The 22,404-nt window shown below is 36.2% G+C and overlaps 1 protein-coding gene across 2 annotated transcripts; it reads left to right on the top strand.

Moving 5' to 3' along the window:
• Nucleotides 1-10,759: 10,759 nt before the first annotated feature.
• LOC111876284 (patatin-like protein 2) lies at nt 10,760-22,064 on the top strand. 2 transcript variants are annotated; one of them, XM_023872840.1, is made up of 8 exons: nt 10,760-10,790; nt 19,532-19,629; nt 19,705-19,886; nt 20,277-20,463; nt 20,979-21,143; nt 21,207-21,509; nt 21,607-21,779; nt 21,881-22,064. In XM_023872840.1, the coding sequence occupies exons 1-8, from the start codon at nt 10,760-10,762 to the stop codon at nt 22,062-22,064; spliced, it is 1,323 nt and encodes a 440-aa protein (XP_023728608.1). The 2 variants fall into 2 exon arrangements, with proteins under 2 accessions (XP_023728608.1, XP_023728606.1); XM_023872838.1 differs by lacking the exon at nt 10,760-10,790 and having other exon boundaries at nt 19,489-19,629.
• The last annotated feature ends 340 nt before the right edge of the window (nt 22,065-22,404 follow it).

Below are 22,404 nucleotides of genomic sequence, written 5' to 3'. Positions count from 1 at the left end.
TGCTCAATCTACCCAGGCGTCGTATGGTCAGTCCAAACAATCCTATCTAAATCCACATTATCAAATCCTTCGTGCCTACCAGCACATTAAACACAGAGTCTAGACAATTCAGATTCAGTCCCTTACACACAACCAGACTGCCCATTATCACTCACTTGATATCACTTCCCAAAACAACCTACTAACGAAAAACTATAAGAAAATGAAAAATTGTCTTTGAAATTAATCAGATTAAGATAAACCCAGGAGTATAGAGAAGAAAACTCAAACCATAATTCACCGATTGAATCTGCATCCAGAAGGTCTGATAACAACACGCATAATCTCATAACAGATCCAAAAATTCTTCTTGTCATTTAGCACAAACCCCATGAGTGATCCCTTCATTTCTTCCTTCCCCGCAAAGGACACATATTCTCAAACAAAGATCGGAATGTTGTGCAGTTGAGAGATGCTTCCTATCATGTGTATGGAACAACCACCATCAACAAACCAAAATCCGGTGATATGCCTCCATAGCTGCTCCGACACAGAGCGGGATCAGTTGGACTTTGGAACCCAGTCCATTTTGAAATTGGGTCGACCTTTGTCATCTTTGCACGATACTCTCTCCCATGACATATCATGTTTATCACAAACATAAGATGAAGAAATATTAGATTCATTAGTTGATTTGGGAGATTGAGCCTTCAGAACCCATTTATAGTTAGGTTTAACCCATTTCTTTTTAGATCTGATGGGTGGCTCAGCACTTGCTTTTGAGCTTGAAGCCGATCGCCGAGATGACTTTGACCTAGTCGGTCTCTGTTTCGCTGGAGCATCTCTTGAATTGGACTTCATGGCTGACATTCCCTTCTTGCCTTTGGGATTTGGATTCTTGGCCTTGGAAGTTTGATTCTTGGCCTTCTGCGCATTCCAGTCACCATTGTCTAAACGTGACCTTGAGAGGTTTCTTTTGGAGTATCTCCCTCTTGGCGCGTTTTGTCATCCTTGTGTGTAGTAAGGAACGTATGCACGATTAGGACAACTTCTGGCAATGTGTCCAGGTGTTCCACAGTGAAAGCATGTCTTTTTCTTCACTGGGAAGTTGTTTCTTCCTGCCCCCGGTGGCGTGTCCTTGTCTTATCTCTTATTGTTCCGACAATCACAATTACAACAGGCACTCTATTTCACTGGAATTGGTGGCATGTATTTGTCAACAGCATGTTGATCAAAAGTAGCTGAGTTCGAAGCAACAGATTCAGAGTTCAAGGAGACATTGGTTTGTTCAGTAGTATTCTCTTTGTTCTCATCTTCTACTACTTTACCTACACATGAAGTAAAAACATTAGTATCTTTCATCTCAACACCCTCAGTTGGCCCTGATTGTTCAGTCGTAATAGAAGCGGGAACAAGGGGTTGGCCATACTGAAGATGTGCTTCATTTTCAATTTCTTCCTTAGTTAGAGGGGTATAAGAGTAGTTATGATTTAAAGGGGGAGGGACACTCTCATAAACTAGACCCTTTTGTTGGTTATTTTTAAACTGCAAACAATAGTCTATCATGTTAGCAACTACTTTGCTTGACACATCAAATTTTCTAAAATCAAAATTTGCAGTTTCAAATTTGCCTTTTAATGTGTCAAGCTCAGCAGTTAATTCAACAAGTTTTCTCTTAACATAGTCATAATTTTCACATCTGTTGCTATAATCTTCTTGAAGCCTCCTAAAGTCTTTGGTTTTTGCTTCTAATTCAGCCTTTAGGGGTTTCTGTCCTTTCCTAAGTTGATATCCTTCGTATTTTAGGTCATCGACTTCCCTTTTTAGCAAATCATTACGTTCACGAAGAAGTTTAATCATAGCTTCACATGATTGAGAGCATGAAACTTCATTGACCGAGATGTTTGCGGAACTCATTGTTTTTCCACACTTCAAAGCGTCAAGTTCTTCAGTTACAGCAGTAAGACTAAGACGATTGAGATCTTTTGTCTTCTTGATGACAGCCACGTTCATATCCCACGACTTCGGAAGTGAATTTAGCAGTTTTTTGTTTATCTCTGATTTAGTTAAGAAAATACCAGCTATATTCATCTCAGTAGTAAGTGCAGTAAATCGCTGCAACTGAGCTTTCAGGGTTTCTCCAAGGATATAATTGAATATGTTGAACTTTTGTCTTAACATATCCTGACGACTCTCTTTCATGTCTTCATTTCCCTCGTAGACCTCAAAAGCCATTAAAAGCACAAATTTAAAGTCAAACTTAAATTTAAAAATGACCTTTGACTATAAGCCTCAAAAGTCAACCTTAAAATTCAAATTTAAAAAGTCAAACTCAAAAGTCAAACTTGAAAAGTCAAACCGAAAAGCTAAATTTGAAAATTTAAAAGTTAAACAAGAGAGTTAAAGTTTAAAGTCAAAGGTCAAATTTTAAAAGTCAAAGTCAAATTTTAAGTAAAAAGTCAAAAATAAAAGTCAAAATTTAAAAACTAAAAATTTTGGGTTGAAAATGGAATTTAAGAATAAAAGAAATTTAATTTTGGGCTGAAATTGACAAAAATGTGAAAGTAGGTGCGAAAGTGAGCCTTTATGAATTAAATCCGGGAGTAATGGAACAAGATGCAGCCTAGAGCAAATGGTAAGATGCATGGGTTAGGAGATAAGAGACCTGGGTTCGATCCCCGGCACCTCCAAAACTCCGTCCGCCCCTTTCTCTTTTTTAATAGACACTGTGAAGACTCCTGCTGGCGGAGATCGAAGCTGCTGAACATGCGAAGACTCCTGCTGGCGGAGACCGAGACTGCTAAACAAACACGTGCGAGGTGCGAACCGGAAACGCTGTTGACCGTACACGTGTGAGCCGTAAACTCCGAGGGCCGTAAACTTGGACCGCAAACTCCGGCCGTAAACCCTTCAAAGGCCGTAAACACTGCTTCAGATCGCGAAAAAACGACGTTTTTCCCATTTTTGCTCCAAAACTCGATCCAGAACTCGTTTTTATGAAAAACACGAAGAACAAAACCCCCTTATTTTGCCACGATCTATCCAAAAACGCAGAAATCCTTCAAAAATAAGATCAAATAAGCTCCAGATCTGACAAAATTGACTGATACAATCCAAGCTCTGATACCACTTGTAAGTCCCCAAAATGCTTGAGAATCAATCAGATCCGTTTGATGGTGCAGAATCTCAATCAAACGGATGATGCTAGATCAAAATAGAAGAGAAGGAGAAGAAGAAGATGATGAATCTTGTATGTATTAAATGAATATGATTAATGCTCCTTACACAAGATTCACTTTCTCTTTTTAGTATACACCTTAGAATACACACACTTAAGCTCCTCTCCTCTCTTCTCGCTATTCCACTCTTGTAGCCGTAAACTCCTTACACCCCTCACCCTATATATAGTTGGGGAACATGGGCCGTAAATGGGTTTACGGTCGTAAACCTGTTTACGGCTGTAAACATCCACTGGCCGTAAACCTAACTGTAAACACATATATAGCGATAAACATTGAGTTGTTTATGGTCCTAGACATAAAAATACATTTTCCTAGAAAAGTAAAGTATAAAACATAATTTTGACCCAACAAGGATTAAAGAGATATAATTAAATTTCAGGATGTTACAATTCTTCCCCACTTGAATTAGATTTCGCCCTCGAAATCGCTCCTTATCAACGCATAGATCGAACCGGTAATCCGAAAAGCACCACCAAAAGGACCTCTTATCATACAACAATCTCTTCCAAAGACACCTGATCCCAACAGGAACTCCCGACCCCGAAGAAGGACAGATCCAACTGCCGCTGCGGTACTTGATCTGACTCTTTCCGAACTCGAAAACTCCAGTGGTCTATCTCCCTGCCAGACCACCCTCGCAAAATATCATGTTAATCTCTCATCGATTAGCAGACTCTAAGAACACTCTACCAGCTCTGATTCTCTAATCGATCCCGGTCAAACTCAAGAGGAATGGAAAGGTCATAACCCACTAATGACCCACCGCCTAAACAACTATCAGAACTTATCGGAAAGAATAAATCCCAAAAATCTGACCTCAAACACAAGAAAAGACCACACTCACTTGGAAGTATTCTCTGACTCCTATAGACATAAGCCCCAGCTTCCTCTCAGATTCCCCTTTCAAATACTAAGTACCAGGTCAGCTCCCGACCCAATAGATGAACCTCCAAAGGTTACTCATTGCAGAACAAAACGTCTCACCGACTTCCTTTTCACGATGACTATCTCAGCTCATCGCGACACACAAGTCACGAAGTTCACTTGATCCCAAGCGAGTTCTATAACTCATCTGAAATCGTCTCGCTTCCGACCCTCAGTCATCTTCCTCCCACTGGTTCCATGCGCCTTGCGAGTATTCTCATACCAACGAAACTGACCCACTCCGGTCAAATAAATCAGATGAAGATCAATATCCCTCAAAATGAAACCCATCTACAAAACTGAAACCTCATCTCGCCTACTCAACACACGAACGAATCCAGACTTAAGCTCGAGAGTCTGATTCAACAGCAGGCTTGGAACCATTCAATTCCAATCTGGTACTCAACTCATGACCCTAGATTCACGAATTTAAGCACACACCTTCTCCCTAATTCCTTCCAATTACGAAAATCCTCACTCAACCTGGGATATATCAACTCCCACTGACACGGAGACCCCCGTCTCGCCCCTGGTTCGGAAACCAGGCTCCCGAAGACTCAAACGGTAAGCTACCCAAGCCTAAGAACTCCTATGTGCCATACTCTGACTAGTGAATGCTACGGCTCCCCGTAACATCACAACACCCTCTCGCTAACTAGTGAGTACTACGACTCTCCGTAGCATCACAACACCCTCTTGCTGACTAGTAAGTACTACGGCTCCCCGTAGCATCACAACACCCCCTCTCTGACTAGTGAGTACTACGTCCCCATAGCATCACAAAACCCTTTCACTGACAAGTGAGTACTATAGCTCCTCGTAGAATCACAACACTCTTTCGCTGACTAGTGAGTACTACGGCTCCCCGTAGCATCACAACACCCTTTTGCTGACTAGTGAGTACTATGGCTCCCTGTAGCATCACAACACCCTTTCGCTGACTAGTGAGTACTACGGCTCGCCGTAGCATCACAACACCCTTTCGCTGACTAGTGAGTACTACGGCTCCCCGTAGCATCACAACACCCTTTCGCTGACTAGTGAGTACTACGACTCCTCGTAGCATCACAACACCCTCTCCCACTAACTCATGGATGTTGCAGCTCCCTGCATCCTTACAGTACGTTCTCTTACCATCCCACAGTCTCATCCTCTAGTCGATGTCATACTCTGCATCCGTTAATCCCATGTTCCGCGGCCCAACATAGATAGATGCACACATCATCCAAAAGTAAATATCACTACTTCTGACGGCAACTTTCATGACATAACTCCTTTTCTCACTACAATTCTCATTCTTAAATAATTTCTTTTGACATCAATCAGTCGAATAGCTCCCACTGGAACCATAGATACTTACTACACCGCTTGCCATCTCTTAACTCAGAACTCAAAATAATCTGGAATTAAGGACATCATACCCGGATACCTCGGTACTCTATCACAGAATCTCATCATGTTTTACCCAAACCACAGATCTCATACTTACGGCACCATACTCAGATACCGTATTGCTCTTTCAGAATCTCACAACCGATCTTTCTCTCACACCACTCGAATCTCATAGTATTCCATCTCCCAATTGGAAACACAGAGGCATCGTCAATGGCTCAGAACACGTTGACAAAAACCCGAAGCTCCCCCTCTTTTAGTCACTACCCATATGAAACTACTCATATCGACCTTGATCGCACTCGAACTCAACATATTTCAACCCCGAAAATCCCAGGTCACAATGAATTCTCCAATCCACGGCCACCTGCCATGGATCCACTCATCCTTTCTTAAACACAATCTCATACATCTTCCCGTCTGGCACTTTGCCTCATCCTCCACTAACTCAGGGCTCATGCATCTGCACCATAGATTTCCATAACCATTTCTCTGACCGCCCATGAATGGATCATGGATCCCCTTACTGGAAAACCAGTTCTCCCCCACTCAGGGTTCGAACAATCACCACATATCCCGTCCCTGACAAAATCTCAGAATCCTCCCCACGTGACTGCCTTTGGTCACCTTGAGGCCTCAGACTGACACACCGCCGGAAACCCCACTGCTCTGAATCCAATCTGTCTCTAATCCGCAAATAGTGCCCTTCACGCATTTCAACTCTAACTCTTCAACCTGCCTCCCAAAACAGGAATAACCATCAAAGCACATACCTCATTCTCATTGTCGATCTACAATGTAGACCACGAGGTCCACTGCCCCGATATACTCCTTTTTAAACACCGGAAACTACTAATAAAGGCACCTTTCATGTCACATAGAGTGACATCTCCACTATCGGCCGGTCGCTCAGCCTAGACCGTATTCTCCCATAATGCACCGTACCTATTGATCCCCGACTCTTGCGACTCCACTGGCATCTCACCAACAATCCCTCAGAGCTAACTCGATTTCCCTCTCAAGGGAGGCTCCACCGAAACTCATTCAACATGGGCCTCTGGCCCCATACTCTTTCATATCTTATCTCAGTCTAACCTACCACATCAGGATAACTGGTAAACCAGAAGCACTAACCCTCACAAGTCTTGGTACTTAAACCATGTGACCACCTCTCGGTCTGCTATGCATCATGGTACCCAAGCCATGTTATCTCCTCTTAATCTGCTACAAATCATGGTGCTCGAACCATGTTCTCTCTTCTCAATCCGCCTCAAATCATGGTACTCTAACCATGACATCACCTCTCGATCTGTTACTTATCAGGGTACCCGAACCATGACATCACATCTCGATCTGCTACTTATCATGGTACCCGAACCATGACATCACCTCTCGATCTGCTACTTATCATGGTACTCAAACCATGACATCACTTCTCAATCTGCTACTTATCATGGTACTCGAACCATGACATCACCTCTCGATCTGCTACTTATCATGGTACTCGAACCATGACATCACCTCTCGAACTGCTACTTAGATTCTCCGGAATACTCCCTGCATTGAGTATGGGTCCTCTGCTTTCAGTAGTACGGACCCATACTACCTGCCACATCTACCCATACTCCCTACACGGACCATCCCAGAGTCCCTAACTAGCTGCTCAACCTTCTCAATCCCCAATCCCAACACGCGTGCTCGTTTCCCAGCGAAATGCTCTACTCTGTCAGCGTACTCATCTGACTACGGTCACTTCCTAGGTTCTCACACTTCTCCGCCATCAGCTGTTGAGAAACTCCTTATGATGTCAGTCATCTACCTCCTGAATATCGTCACATTCAATTGGTAGTTGACTCCTATCATCGGGAGTTTCACAAAGCACGAAGCAAGCAACATCCAGGCATCGAATAAACACGTAAAACCCACTCTGGGTGATAACTCCACTTGCTCTACTCATACTCAAAAGATATTACCGAACTCTGAAACTCTACCCTTCGCGGGTATCTAACTACTCTCTCGATAGGCTCCATAAATGCTCATCTAGGTATCTCTCCTAGATTACTCTTCTACTCAAATCCCTCTTTTAAAGGATTCCTACTGGATACTCTCACTCAGCACATACTCGAAAGCGGATCACAGATAGCAGCAACTCCTAGGCTAAGGCATCACAAATCAGGCCACTCTAGTCCTAAATATGAATACCTAGCCTACTCTAGCATGCATAATATCTCATAATATCTAATAACACATAACGTAAGGGAATTTTGGGAAATCACCGTTTGGGCGCTGGCTGATTGTACACACTGCTCTTTTCCGATTTCTCTTGAAATATTTTACTTGTTTTGGAAAAATTGTTTCTTTTTGAAAACTTTTCTCAAATCCTCAGTTTGAGTCCAGATATGCCCGAAGGTGTACCCGAATCCCTCAAACCAAGGCTCTGATACCAACTTGTAACGCCGTAAATTTTCAAACCAAAATTTTCATTTTTAATTTCATAAAACACATGTCATTCTAAATAAACACCATTTAATACTTAACAAAGTTTTCAAAACATTATCAAAATCCAGGATCCTCATTCATAACTCTTTTCTCTTGCGTGTACAATTGAGTCGCCGCCTTCCACGATCCTGATAAGGACCTGAAACACATAACACATAACACGGTAAGCACAAAGCTTAGTGAGTTCCCCAAAATACCACATACATCACATAAGCCACTCGAGGCTATAACTCGGTATGACCCTCCGGTCAATGTGTCTTAGCGGGACTCTCCAGTCCCGTAGCTCGTTAGACCCTCCGGTCCGGTCTAGCTCGTTGGACCTTCCGGTCCGGTCTAAATCGTTGGACCATCCAGTCTGGTCTATATCTTTGGACCCTCCGGTCCGATCTATATCGTTGGACCTTTCGGTCCGGTCTGATCGAGGACCCTCTGGCCTCATGAGTCGTTGGACCCTCTAGTCCAGTCTATATAACACATAGAATACATATAACACAATGTACATAAATCTCAAACATACACATACACATAAGACCCTTCGGTCTGCACATAGATACCATTCTAGGTAATGTATAGTGAGAAGACTCACCTCGGGTAAACTCGGATAATATCGAACTCGAAATACTGATCTAGCCTCCGCCTAATCACATTAAATAAATCCCTCTAATTAACAACGGCGCCCAAAGGCTAGACTAGTCCCTTCCTATATTCTCTCAGGAGGGGAAAAAAACCATTTTACCCCTCCAATGGTCCAAATGCCCAATTGTTGACCAAACCCTAAAAGTCAATGAAAGTCAACAGAGGGCAGTACGCGGGGCGTACCTCAGCTATCCAGAATCGGGGATCTCAACCCCTATGCGGCGCGTTCTGAGATTTACGCCTAGCGTAAGTCTCAGTTTCATGCTCTTAATGTTTTGGGTCTGAATCGGTTAAGATACAAGCTCATATTCCAGATCTAGTCCTTCTAATGCCTCTTAACCCATAAAGTCGAAACCTTTAAGCTTTTGCATGGCTGTAAAGGTCACCAATCACTCCTAACTCTTATCCTCTCTCCTCATTAAGTCCTTATCTCATGCATGGCTCAATATAAACGATCAAGATTGGATTTTTATGGATCTACAACACATTTTATACCGAAATGGGGCAGATCAAGGCTTATGGAGACCATTTTGGTGGGATGTCAAGTCCACCAAGAAAAGTACACCCTTGTTTGCAAATAAAACGTAATATAATGGTAAAAAGGGGTATCGATCCTCGGGGAAATGGTTGTATTCAATCACCAATGTAACCTAAAAGAACTATTGTAAATAAACTAACTAACTACAATTAAACTAAAAGGGGGGTGTTATGATTGCTTGAAAACTAAAAGACTTTAATAACTTGCAATTAAGCAAGAAAGTGAGATGCTCAAATATTGGAGAGAATTGGTAAACCAAGGCAATTCAACACAATGAACATTTGTGTGTTTATCATTAGGATTTAACATGAAGCTTATCATTCATCCCAAATTGGTTATAGCAATCATGAAGCATGATATGCGAAGATTCCTCATAGGTAGTATGGAGGTTAAGGAAGCCCACAACACACCTTCTTAATCAAAATCAAAGATCCAATTGAAGCAATTGAACCCAAGAAGTTGATTAGCCTTAAGAATGAAGAAATCCCCAATTCCTAGAGGATGTCAATGCTTACACATCCATAAAGGATTTATGATTCATAAACTAGAGATGATTTCTACCATCATAAAGCTCTTGTTCCAAGTAAACTCGTTGATTCAATGCTTAACCAAAGAAATAAACCAACAATTGCTTATTAAAGTACCAAGCTCATGATCAAAGCACTAAAAAAGCATAGAAAATATGAACTAGAATCATATACATAAGATAAATGATAAATAAGCATAAATACTTCAACACAAACATTCAGAGGTTTTAGCCAAGGTCTACCAAAATAGAGAGTTTAGCCACTCATGGCAACAGAAAAACAATCACAAAAGTCTAATTGCATAAAAAAAACTACCAGTATCTTGGAAAGATGAAAAGAAATGAGTCTTCAAGCTCCAAAATCGGCTCCTACAGGTCTCCCATGGTGTAAAATCGAGAATGAGGCTGATAGATCTGATCCCCCAAGGTTATGGTGTGCCAAATGACCAAAATGCTCAAACTGGGTAGTTACGCGGGTACCCGCGCGATGGAGATTCCACCCGCGCAAGTGTTGTTGTAATGTTATTGGCTTCTCAATCCTCCACTCCACCCTTCCACTACCAAAGATTCCTTTGGTCCCCTCCATATCCATGTGATTCAAATTAACCAATCATCTTTTAGCTACCAAAATGGATGCTCCAAGCCCAAAATAAAAGTCCAAGATCCATCTTCACAAGCCTACTTCATCCAAGCTTTTAGCTTTTTAAGCCCACTTCTTCTTTGGTGGATCCGACAAGCCCAATAATGCATCGGAAAGCCCACTAAGCCCAACTCTAATCAAACCGCAACCGCAACAAGCTCCAAAATCCTGCAAAATTTCTTATGCAAAATAAAAAGTCCCCGATACGATCCATGATAAATAAAATAAAGAATATACAATGCAAAACTAATTAAAAAGAGCTAAAATTCTAAAATAAACTAATAAAAATAAGGAAATAAAATAAACTATCACCTTTACTCATAAAGTCTCCATATTGGGACAAAAACCCTAAAAATTGGTCCATAAAGCACAAATCCAAAATGATGAAGAAAGCTTCGAGCTTTTTACCTCCAAGTGGTGCCCCAACCTCTGTAAAGCTTAGATCCAAAGCTTGCACTCCAATTCTAGCTTCCACGGTGGTCCTCTCTTCTTCTTCACAAGCACATAATGATACTTTCAAGCTCAAAACACACACACACACAAGCTTAGAACGAAGGTTTGGCTCTCTTAGGGTTTCACTCTCTATAAAATGGTGGTTGGGATGGGGGGCTATAGTATTCCTTTTATAGTGCTCATGTTTCACTTAGGATTTTGAATCTGGGCCCATGATGCCCAACGTAAGCTAAGGTACGCCCAGCGTACTTGGGTAGAGTCCGCGTCAAAGACACGCCCATGGGTACGCGCAACGTAATCTTCAGTATGCCCAGCGCACCCACTCGCCACCATTTTCTATTTTGGGCTAAATTTGACAACTTGGAAAAGAAGAAGGATTAAAGAGATATACCTAAATTTCAGGATGTTACAGGTCCGAAATATATGAATCGAACAACTACACATAGAATTCAGACCCCAGAATACAATCGACCTAAACGATGATATAGACATAATTAAAATGGAAGAACCCTTACAATGAGCGGTTAGTAGGGATAAAGAAAAGCGAGTGGCATCGGGGAGATTGGGATTGGCTCAAAAATCTTCGAAGCCAATTAACCAAACAACTTACATTATTATTTTAAGAAAAGCTTGATGGTTGTCTTTAAATTCAAAAGGAAAACGGTGAAGATAATGAAGGAAGCACACCGTGAGCGACAAACCATAACCGATACTAAAATGTTGAAGATATTGGCCGACAATCACGAGTGTGAGGGACTATGGACGTTTTAAGCAAATATAAAAACAATAATATGTAATTTTTATTTTCCTTTGTTTGTTTTTCTTAATCTACCATTCAATTTTTGTTTTTTAAACTAATGTAACTGTTTTTTTGTTTGTTAAATCTTATTTTTAAATTTTAATTATTATTAATTTTATTATATAATTAAAAAATAGGAGTTTATGATGTGAAGTTATATATATATATATATATATATATATATATATATATATATATATATATATATATATATATATATATATATATATATATATATATATAGGGAAAGGTTATTTGGAAAACAAAAAAACCCTAAAAATCATAAAAATGCATAAAAAAAATACCTAGAGATCACCAAACTTTTATTTTGACATTTTTTATGAAAAAATCGCAGGTTTTTAAAGAAAATCGCTGGAAAAAAATTTGAAAAAAAAAAAAAAAATTTTTATAAAAAAAAAATTTTGATTTTTTTGTTTTTTTTTCAGCGACTTTTAATAAAAAACTGTGATTTTTTATAAAAAATTTCAAAAAAAAGTTTTGTGATTTCTAAGTATTTTTTTTATGCATTTTTATGATTTTTAGGGTTTTGTTTTCCATAGAACCTAAACCTCTATATATATATATATATATATATATATATATATATATATATATATATATATATATATATATATATATATATATATATATATATATATATATATATATATATATATATACCAAATTTGATAAAATAAATACATTATGTACCATTCTATAAAAAATACTGTTTAGTTACGTTACTTTTGTGAATTAGTAAGACAAGTCATTTTAATCTAAAACAGACACTTTCTTTTCTTTTTAATGGTCATAGTTTACAATGACATTACTATTTTAATTTTTTTTTAGCTAAAATCATATTTATTATCAAGTTGGATAATTTGAAAAATAAAAACAAAAAGGTTTATGCATCCTTCTATAAAAAATACTCTTTTTGTTATGTTTAATTATGTTATCGAGTAATACGAATCGTCTTTGTATCAAAGTGACAGTTTTCCTTCTATTTTTTAATGGTCATGGTTTATTATGACATTACTATTTTAAATTTCTTTTTTGCAAAAAATCATATATTCTATCAAGTTGGATAATTTTAAAAAAATAAAAAGTTGTATGCACTATTCTATAAAAAATAAAAAATAAAAATAAAAATAAAAATAAATAAAAAAAAAAAAACCTCTTTTGTTACGTTTAATTTTATGACCAAGTATGACGACTTGTCTTACTTAGACGTTTACCCTTCTTTTTATGGTCATGATTTATACTATTTCTTTATTTTTTATGAAGAGATTATATTTTTTTATCAAGTTTTATAATTCAAAAAAAAAAAAAAAAAAAAAAAAAGACTTATGCACCTTTTTATAAAAAAATAACATTTTGTTATGTTTACTTGTGTAACATAGCACATAAGCCGAGTTGTCTTAGGTGTCGTTTGATGGTTTCTGTCTGAGAAGGTGTTGTTTAATAAAGTGTTGTCTGAAAAAGTTTTCTGACTGGAAAAGAAACCATGATGTTTGCTTGTACATCTGATTGACTGTGCTGAATGATAAAAAAAAGTAATAATTCAATAAAAAAATAAATTTAAAAAAAGTTATTTTAAAAAATTAATAATCCAATAAAGAAAGAAAGAGGCGGGGTTTGGTGTATAATTGTCTTTCCAGCCCATTCAGCCAGAAAGATATGATTTTGCGACTTTCTGGGAAAGACATATCTTACCGGGAAAGACCCCTTATTTTATGCAAATCAAACAGTCTTTCCGGTCCATACAACCAGAAAGATCTGTCTGGACCTGAAAAGATGCGTATCAAACGGGGCCTTAGTCTTAATGAGACGTTTTTCTTTCTTTTTAATGGTCATTGTTTAGTATGATATTTCTATTTTAATATTTATTTATGAAAAAATATATGTTGTATCAAGTTGGATAATTTATTATATATATCTCCCTATACTAATAAATGAGTAGTTTTTTTGACATGTGTTACCATATTAGACCTCTTAATTAATGTGTTGCCACTTGTCAATATATTAGTTCTTCATTTTCAATTTATTAGACCTCCACATTAATGTGATGCTATTTGTCAATGTATGTATTCTTAATTTTAAATTTTAAATTTTATATTATTGTTTTCATTAATTTACAAATAAAAAATGTCTAATATATATAGAAAATTAATTTTATATATTTATTTGAATCAATGATTATAATTTCACATAACTAATAAAAATATCTATTAATTAATAATTTATTTAAAATAATTGATTAATAATTTTGAGGTTTCACTATAAAAATTTAATTAATTGGGTTATAAACTAATATATATATATATATATATATATATATATATATATATATATATATATATATATATATATATATATATAGGATCGGATGAGGACTTTATTTTCGGTAAAGATTGTAAAGACAAATCTAGATCTTTAACCATTAAAAATTAATACCCCGGATTTGATTTAGAAATTGTGTTGAATTAAAAAAACGCACGGTGGTATTTTCATTAAACTGATGGGTATGGGTCACACACATACCCAAGCCATATCATCATCTTCTCTCTTCTTCTTTCCATCAACTGCGTTAAGGTTTTTTTTTTGGGGGGGGGGGGGGGGGGGGGGTCTTCTAAGCCTTCAATTGCATTGTGATGACAAGGAAGAAGCAAGAAAGAAGAAAGAGAGGAAGGAAGAAAGGGCATTGCCATTCATTGACATTACCAAGCCTAGGTAACGCCCCTATACCTTAACGGGCATTGGGGTTGGTGTCCCCGGTGTTATACCAATGTTTTTCGATGTCCACATTATTATAATGGGAGTCGACGTTGCCCACACCGAGCACTCTTATTATCACCAATTGTTTACAATTTTCCAGCTAAGTGGTTAAAGTTTAGGGGCATAACTCTGAACACAACAAAAGTCATCACATTAGAACTCAAACAGAGTCACACACGCCTCACTATTAGTTGCCACATGGCACCTCTTTATTGGTATCTTTTATTTATTTTTCACCCAATTCATTTTTTAGCTCTAACTTTTTTTCTTTACAAAACAAAAGTTCTGAAAAAACCAAAGTTTTTAAAATTTAATTTTCTACAAAATGAGTATAGTAATGAAAATTTGAAGAAAAAAATTTTGTTCTTTTATTTTAATAAAAAAAAAGAAAAAAAATATAAATTCACCAAAAATAATAAAAAAAATTAATGAATACTTCTACTCACTATACTAGTGATTTTGCAAAAAGCTTTTTTTTTAAATAAGCTTTTAAAATGTTCTTATTTTAATTTTATGAAATATTAGGTTTTATAAAATATCACGATTTTTTTATTTCTCCAAATACAAAAAGACAAATGAAAGAGTTATTCATCTTATTATTTTAGTGAGTTTTTAAAAGAAATTTTTCGAAAATATTCTTGTTAAAGGTACTTACTTTTTTTAACGTAATCCAAATTTTATAAAAAATAAAACTTAATAATTTTCATCCTCTAAATCATTTTTTTAAAAGATTTGTTATATATAATATTTGAAAATAATATAATCCATATCGAGATCATTTAAAATATTTATAATCCAAAAAGTTATGATTCAATATATTTTTATGGTCATGAATTTGTTATGATCCAAATATTTTATGATCTTTAATTGCAACTTTTTATAATTTAAAATTAAATAGTTTAAGATTTTTAATGATCCAAATATGTTATCAATAAAATCTCATATAGTTAAATATATTATGATCCAAAATCATATGATGCAAAACACCATGATTAAAAAAAAATATGATTCAAAATATTATGATTTGAAATGATATGATTCAAAAATATTTATGAGGAAATTTATATGATTCTTAATCTTTTATGTTTTAAAACTTTTATCATTATTAAACATCAAAACTCAAACCGACGTATAGTTCAAAAAATAAAAGAAAAATCACAAAATTTTCAAAAAGACAAAAAAAAATGCAAGACATTTTAAAATTTTAGTAAAAACATTTTAAAAAAGAAAAAAGAAAAAAAAAAGAAAAAGAAAAACTTAAAAAGTGTGTTGATAAATGTGATAATTTGTAAAAAAAATTAATAAAAATAATAAAAATAGAAAATAGAAAATTGCGTTGTAACTTGATTTCATATACGTATATAACTTGATATTTAAAAATAATAAAAGTAATAAGTGGTAAAATATATGTAACTTGATTCGTATTTGTGATAATTTTCAAAATGATAATATACTAATAATATTAAAAACAAAGTGTAATCACATTTAATATTTAAGAAATTAAAGTGTACAGTGGAATAAAAGAAAGGAAATATGACTTATTAAAGCAATTAACTTTTCGGTATGTTTATATCTGGGTAACTATCTTTTTTGAAATGTTTCATTTTCCCCTTGACGAATCCCTAAAATGTCACTTCTTTGACTTGAAATGTGGGAGGTGGGATAGAATTTGCTATTGAAGGCCTTGAGTAACTCTTCCCATGTGTGAATAGATCCCGGTGGTAAGTTGAATAACCACTCTCTAGCTTTATCTTCCAAGGTGAGCGGGAATGCGGTTAACTTGAAATCATCAAATATCACATTGTCGGGTAACATGCTAACACATATCATATGAAAGGACTTCAAATGCTTTTGAGGATCTTCTCTATCCAACCCATGGAATTTGGTTAGTTGATGGATGAAACTTGACTTCAATTCAATCCCTCGACGGTTTGCGGGATAAACAATAGCAAGAGGTTTGTGAGTAACATCTGTTTCCATCATTTGTCTAAGTGTCAACTCTTGGTGGGGATTGGGTGGATTGGGGTTATTGGGATATTGTTGCAAGTAATTGGGTGGTTGATGATAAGGTGGGTAAGGGTATTGGTTGTGATAGTAAATTGGTGGTGGATAAGCTTGGTAATTAGGATATTGGTTGTAGGGGGGTTGTTGTTGTGGGTACATTTGGTTTTGGTACATTTGAGGGGGTTGGTAATTGGGTTGGTTTGGGTAATGTACTTGTTGTGGAACTTGAAAAGCATTGTTTTGAGGTTGGTTGTTTTGGTGGAAGTTTTGGTTTTGTGGTTGATAATTAGGTTGGTTTTGAGGAGGGGTTGGATTCCAAGGTGGCATATCAATGAGAGGTTCTTGTGGTTGTTGTCTTGGTTGATGGGGTGGGGTATTGGCATCTTGATTGATTGGGTTTGGGTTGAGATTGTGAGGTGGAGTGTTATTCATGGCTATGTGGTTTTCAAACGGAATGTCTTCAAAGGAATGACCAACAATTGGAGAACTCGGTTCGGTGTCGGTATCACTTGAAGTATGAACTTGATCTTCTATGTTGATTAGTGGAGAAGAGGAAGAAACTTGAACAAGTTGTTGTTGCTTTGCTTGTTTGGCTAACTTTTTCAACCTTTTTGCTTCTCTTTCAATTTCCGGATTGTAGAGTAGTTCACCGGTTCTTGTAGACCTAGGCATAAACAATCAAATAACAATAACCAATTTCCCCGACAACGGCGCCAAAACTTGATAGGATGTCAAGCCCACCAAGCAAATTACACCCTTTGATTTCTAAATAAACGTAATATAATGGTAAAAGGGGGTATCGATTCTCGGGGAAATGGTTGTATTCACTCACCAATGCAATTCAATAGAACTAGTGAAATTAAACTAACTAATTACAATTAAACTAAAATGGGGGGGGGGGGGGTTGATTACTTGAATAACTAAAAACCTTGCAATTAAGCAAGTTGATGAGATGCTCAAAGGTTGAGAATAATTGGTTAACTAAGGCAATTCAACACAATGAACATTTGTGAGTTTATCATTAGGATCTAATACAAAGCTTATCCTTCATCCCAAATTGGTTATAGCAATCATGAAGCATGATATGCCAAGATTCCTCATAGTTAGTATGGAGGTTAGGGAAGCCCACAACACACCTTCTTAATTAAGATCAAGGGTCAATTGAAGCAATTAATCCCAATAAATCAATTAGCCTTAAGAAGGAAGGAATCCCCAATTCCTGGAGGATGTCAAATGCTTACACATCCATAAAGGAGTTATGATTCATAAGCTAGAGATGATTTCTACCATCATAAAGCCTTTGCTCTAGATAAATTCAATGATCCAATGCAAAATCAATGAAATAAATCAACCATTGCTCAATCAAATACTAAGCTCATGATCAAAGCATCGATTAAGCATAAGAATTGTAAACTAGAATCATAAACATGGAATAAATTGATAATCAACATAAATCCTTCAAAACCCACAAACATTCATTGGTTTTCAGCCAAAGTCAACCAAATAAGAGTATTAGCCACTCATGGCAACAAAGTAACAAGAACAATAATCTAATTGCATAAAGAAACTACCTATGATTTGGAAAGATGAAAGGAAATGGTGTCTAGCTCCCAAAATCGCCTCTTGCAGGTCTCCAATGGTGAAAAATCGTGAATGAGCCTCTAGATCTGATCCCCAAGAGTTATGGTGTGCCAAATGACCAAAATGCCCAAACTGGGCAGTTGCGCGGGTACCCGCGCGACAAAAATTCCACCCGCACAAATGTTGTTGTAATGCTATTGGTCCTTCATTCCACCACTCCACCCTCCACTACTAAAGATTCCTTTGGTCCCCCCCTGTCCATGTAATTTGAATCCACCAATCATCATTTAGCCACCAAATAGATGCTCCAAGCCAAAAATTAGAAATTTATGATCCATCTTCACAAGTCCAAATAATCCAAGCTAATAACTTTCAAAGCCCAATTCTTCCTCTTTGATTCCGCCAAGCCCAATAATGCCCCGGAAGCCCACTAAGCCCATCTCTAATCAACCTGCAACCGCAACAAGCACCGAAAAGCCTACAAAATATCTCATGCAACATAACAAGCACCCGGTATGATCCATAATAAAGAAAATAAAGAATATACAATGCAATAATGATAAAAAGATCTAAAATAAACTAATAAAAATAAGGAAATAAAATAAACTATCACCGGTGTTATAACGTCATCTTACATGCCACATCAACCTTAACACCACCATAACACCATGCAGGAAATGGTGTTCCAATGTTATAACTTGTTAAGAGGTAGAAAAAGGTAGATAGAGAAAGAGAGAAGGAGCTAAGAAAATGATTTTGATTGGTTATTATTCCCGTTTCAATATGTGGTAACGAGCACGAGAAGTGCCATAATGAGCTTCAACGAGTTTAGGGGGGGCGGTGTTCCCCACGTCATGACGTCGTTTTCGTGTGCCAACTCAGCCAATTCGTTTCTCGTTGTGACCCACACTGTATACTCTAAGAATTCTCTCGATCTGTGATTACTACTTGACTCAGGGCCAGTCCAGACGGTGGGCAACCCGGGCGAACGCCTAGGGCCTACGACTCCAGGGGGCCCAAATTTTATGGGCTATTTAGTTTATATATATGAATAAAATTATTACCTAAATGATTTTTAGGGCCTAAAGTTGGTTGAAACTCAAATTAGCTCAAAAGATAAACAATTTAGTTTGTTTGTTATTGCTAATTGAACACGTCTATATTTAAGAATAAATTATATTTTTTGAATCTTTATTATATTTGTCTTTGAGAGGTCCTTTTTTTCTTTTCGCCCCGGGCCTCATATATGTTTGGACCAGCTCTGACTTGACTATATAATTTAACGAACCTGCAAGCCTCCATGCAACTTCCTTTTACTTAAATTCAACATGAGGCCCATCCTTGAAATGTCCAAACCTTTGAAACTTCCAATAAACATGCAACAAATATTAATTATATCCCTATAAATACCCTCACGTACGTAACATAAATCACCCTCATGCATCAACCTCAGACCACAAAACTCATTATCATTCTAGCTACTTCTTTCTCTTTTTCATCATGTCTTTTAAGGAGGAACCACAATCACCTTTGCAACCACTAGCATATGTAAACTTGATCACAATTCTCAGTATCGATGGAGGTGGAGTACGAGGAATCATTCCAAGTGTCATCCTTGAATTTTTGGAAATTGAACTACAGGTAACATTTATAATATAGAATATATATCTTAGTGAAGCACCACAAGAAAAATTAAAGCTTGTTTAGTTATGACAGAAATTAGATGGTGAGAATGCACGGCTTGCGGATTATTTTGATGTAATAGTTGGGACAAGCACCGGTTGTCTTGTGACCGCCATGTTAACCACTCCGGATGAAGATAACCGTCCCATTTTTGCAGCTAAGGATGTTAAAGATTTTTATCTTCAACATTGTCCTAAAATCTTTCCACATGATAGGTATCATGTAATAATAGCAATTAAATACCTTGTGACACTTCTTGTATAGTATAGTGCTTGATTGTTGAAACTCTTTCGTTCTCATGCAATAAAAAATTGTATATAGTGCACTATCTGAGTTGTCACGTCAACGTCTCAAGTCTACATGGAAGGTCAATCATGGAACACTAGAAATATTTTGGTTAACCTTCTGTATGAAATATAATTTAGGACATGTTTTTATGCAATAAGTGAGAAATAAGTTGGGACGATTCCACTATTACGTTGCAACATCTTTTTATTTTTATAAGCGAATTGTTTTTTCTAGTAGTGTGATGGAAAAATTATGTTATGGTTAATATTGAGTTTTTTTTGTTGTCTTAAACTTCCATTTTATGGTACAATATGTAGCCATCCGTTCGCTCCTACTACAAAAGTGATCAAAGCTCTATCAGGGCCAAAATATGATGGTGAAAATCTACACAAAGTTATTCAAGAAACACTACAAGAAAAACGACTCGAGGAAACATTAACAAATGTCGTGATTCCAACGTTTGACATCAAATATTTGCAACCTGTGATCTTCTCAAGCTACCAGGTATTGAATTTATGCATTTGTTGCTCCCTAAAAAACCATCAAAGGATCGTTTTTCAAACCCCAAAAATCTTAACAATGAAATAGAGAAAAAGATAAATTTCTTTGATATTTGTTTCAAAAAATGCTTAAACCAAGAAATAACAATGCACTTTTATTTATTATAGCGTCTTACTTTCTTTTCTTCAAATATATTATAACATTAGATATTGAACCATGTCTACCAATTATAGAAAAGTCATCCAAATTCACAACAATTTTTACCATTATAATTGGCTACTTTTTCAAAGTATAATAATATCTTAATAAGAATATAAAAAAAGTTGAAAGTACACATACTACTATAATTCGATAGAGTTTCAGAACATGATTAATAAAAAAAAATAATAATTAGGAAGTGTAATGCTTTAATAGAAATGCGATAATACAAAAATAACTGTATTTTTTATGTTTCTTTCATTTAATTAGCCATTTCAAGTAACCATATAATACGTACATTGATATTCATGTTTGTTCAGTTAAAGAAGAACCCAAGTCTTGATGCCAAGTTATCTGATATATGCATTGGAACATCAGCTGCCCCAACTTATCTTCCTTCTCATTCATTCCAAACAAAAGATACCGAAGGGAAATTACTTAGAGAATTCAATCTTATTGATAGTGCAATAACAGCCAACAATCCGGTATGCTTAATTAATTACTCATCTATGTGGTTTAAGTAGGCTAATAATTCTTCTTTTTTGCAGACTTTAGTTGCCATAAGTGAAGTAACAAAGGAAATAACTAGAGGTAGTGCAAATTTTTTCCCAATAAAGCCAACAGAATACAGACGATTTCTAGTATTGTCATTAGGCACAGGGTCACCAGAATTTCAAGAAAAGTATGATGCGACAAAGTCATCTAATTGGGGAGTTTTGGGGTGGTTGGCTGGTGGAGGCTCGACTCCATTGGTGGATGTCTTTACTCAGGCGAGTGGTGATATGGTTGACTATCATATCTCTACTGTCTTCCAAGCCCTTCATTCAGAAGAAAATTATCTTCGTATTCAGGTAACTATATTTCCCTTCCATTTTAAAAAGATCCAAAATTTCGTATTATATATAACATACTAAATCAAAATGAAATTAACATGATATATTATATCAGGATGACACTTTAAGTGGGGACTTAACTTCCATGGATTTGGCAACACATGAGAACTTAGAAAATCTTGTGAAAGTGGGACAAGAATTGTTGAAAAAAAAGGTGGCGAGAGTAAACTTGGGAACATGCATATCTAAGCCTTACCATCATACCACCAACGAGATGGCTTTAATAAAGTATATTCACGTTTCCCACATAACTCTATTTAATTAGTATAAATTTTAAATCATATATACAAAGGAAGCATTTTATATATATTACTGATTTGAATATGTAGGTTTGCGAAAATACTCCATGAGGAGAAGAATGTACGAGAACTTAGATCACCAAGTACTAATAGAGGAAGAATTACACGAGAAGAGTCAATGAAAGAACAAACTAAACTTTCACAAAGAACACCAGCCCTCTCAAATGCACTTCATCACTCTCTTCCAGATTTACATGAGCTCAATCCAAACTAAGTTTTTCTTTATTGTATGGATAATTTCTTAAGCATTTTTCTAATTTAAGTTTGTAGTTATGTTGTTTGGGTGAAAACTGATGCAATTGTCTTGTTTCAGACTTTCAGTTTCTGCAAGCCAAATATATAAATAATAAATTAATACTACTTGGTCTATTTGTTTGGTTCTAACCGATTCAAGGTGACTCATATACACTCCTATATTACTTTGAAAAAGTGAATGAAAAATAATGAACAGTGAAGTTAAGTGAGAAAACTGGGGGTTCATAATAACAACTTTATATGTGAATATGAAGGTCTAAATTGGTTGTAAAATGAAACTGTAGAAGCCTGAAATCTAA

Source organism: Lactuca sativa, chromosome 1 (genome assembly GCF_002870075.4).
Source record: "Lactuca sativa cultivar Salinas chromosome 1, Lsat_Salinas_v11, whole genome shotgun sequence".
Taxonomy (NCBI): domain Eukaryota; kingdom Viridiplantae; phylum Streptophyta; class Magnoliopsida; order Asterales; family Asteraceae; genus Lactuca; species Lactuca sativa.
This window is presented reverse-complemented; position numbering and strand designations above follow the sequence as displayed.

Excerpts from the sequence above, each read along its gene's own strand:
- LOC111876284 (XM_023872838.1), top strand. The coding sequence starts at position 19,489 with ATGTCTTTTAAGGAGGAACCACAATCACCTTTGCAACCACTAGCATAT. Across the intron at positions 20,464-20,978 it reads TGATCTTCTCAAGCTACCAG|TTAAAGAAGAACCCAAGTCT; the intron begins GTATTGAATTTA and ends ATGTTTGTTCAG. Across the intron at positions 21,510-21,606 it reads AAAATTATCTTCGTATTCAG|GATGACACTTTAAGTGGGGA; the intron begins GTAACTATATTT and ends ATATTATATCAG.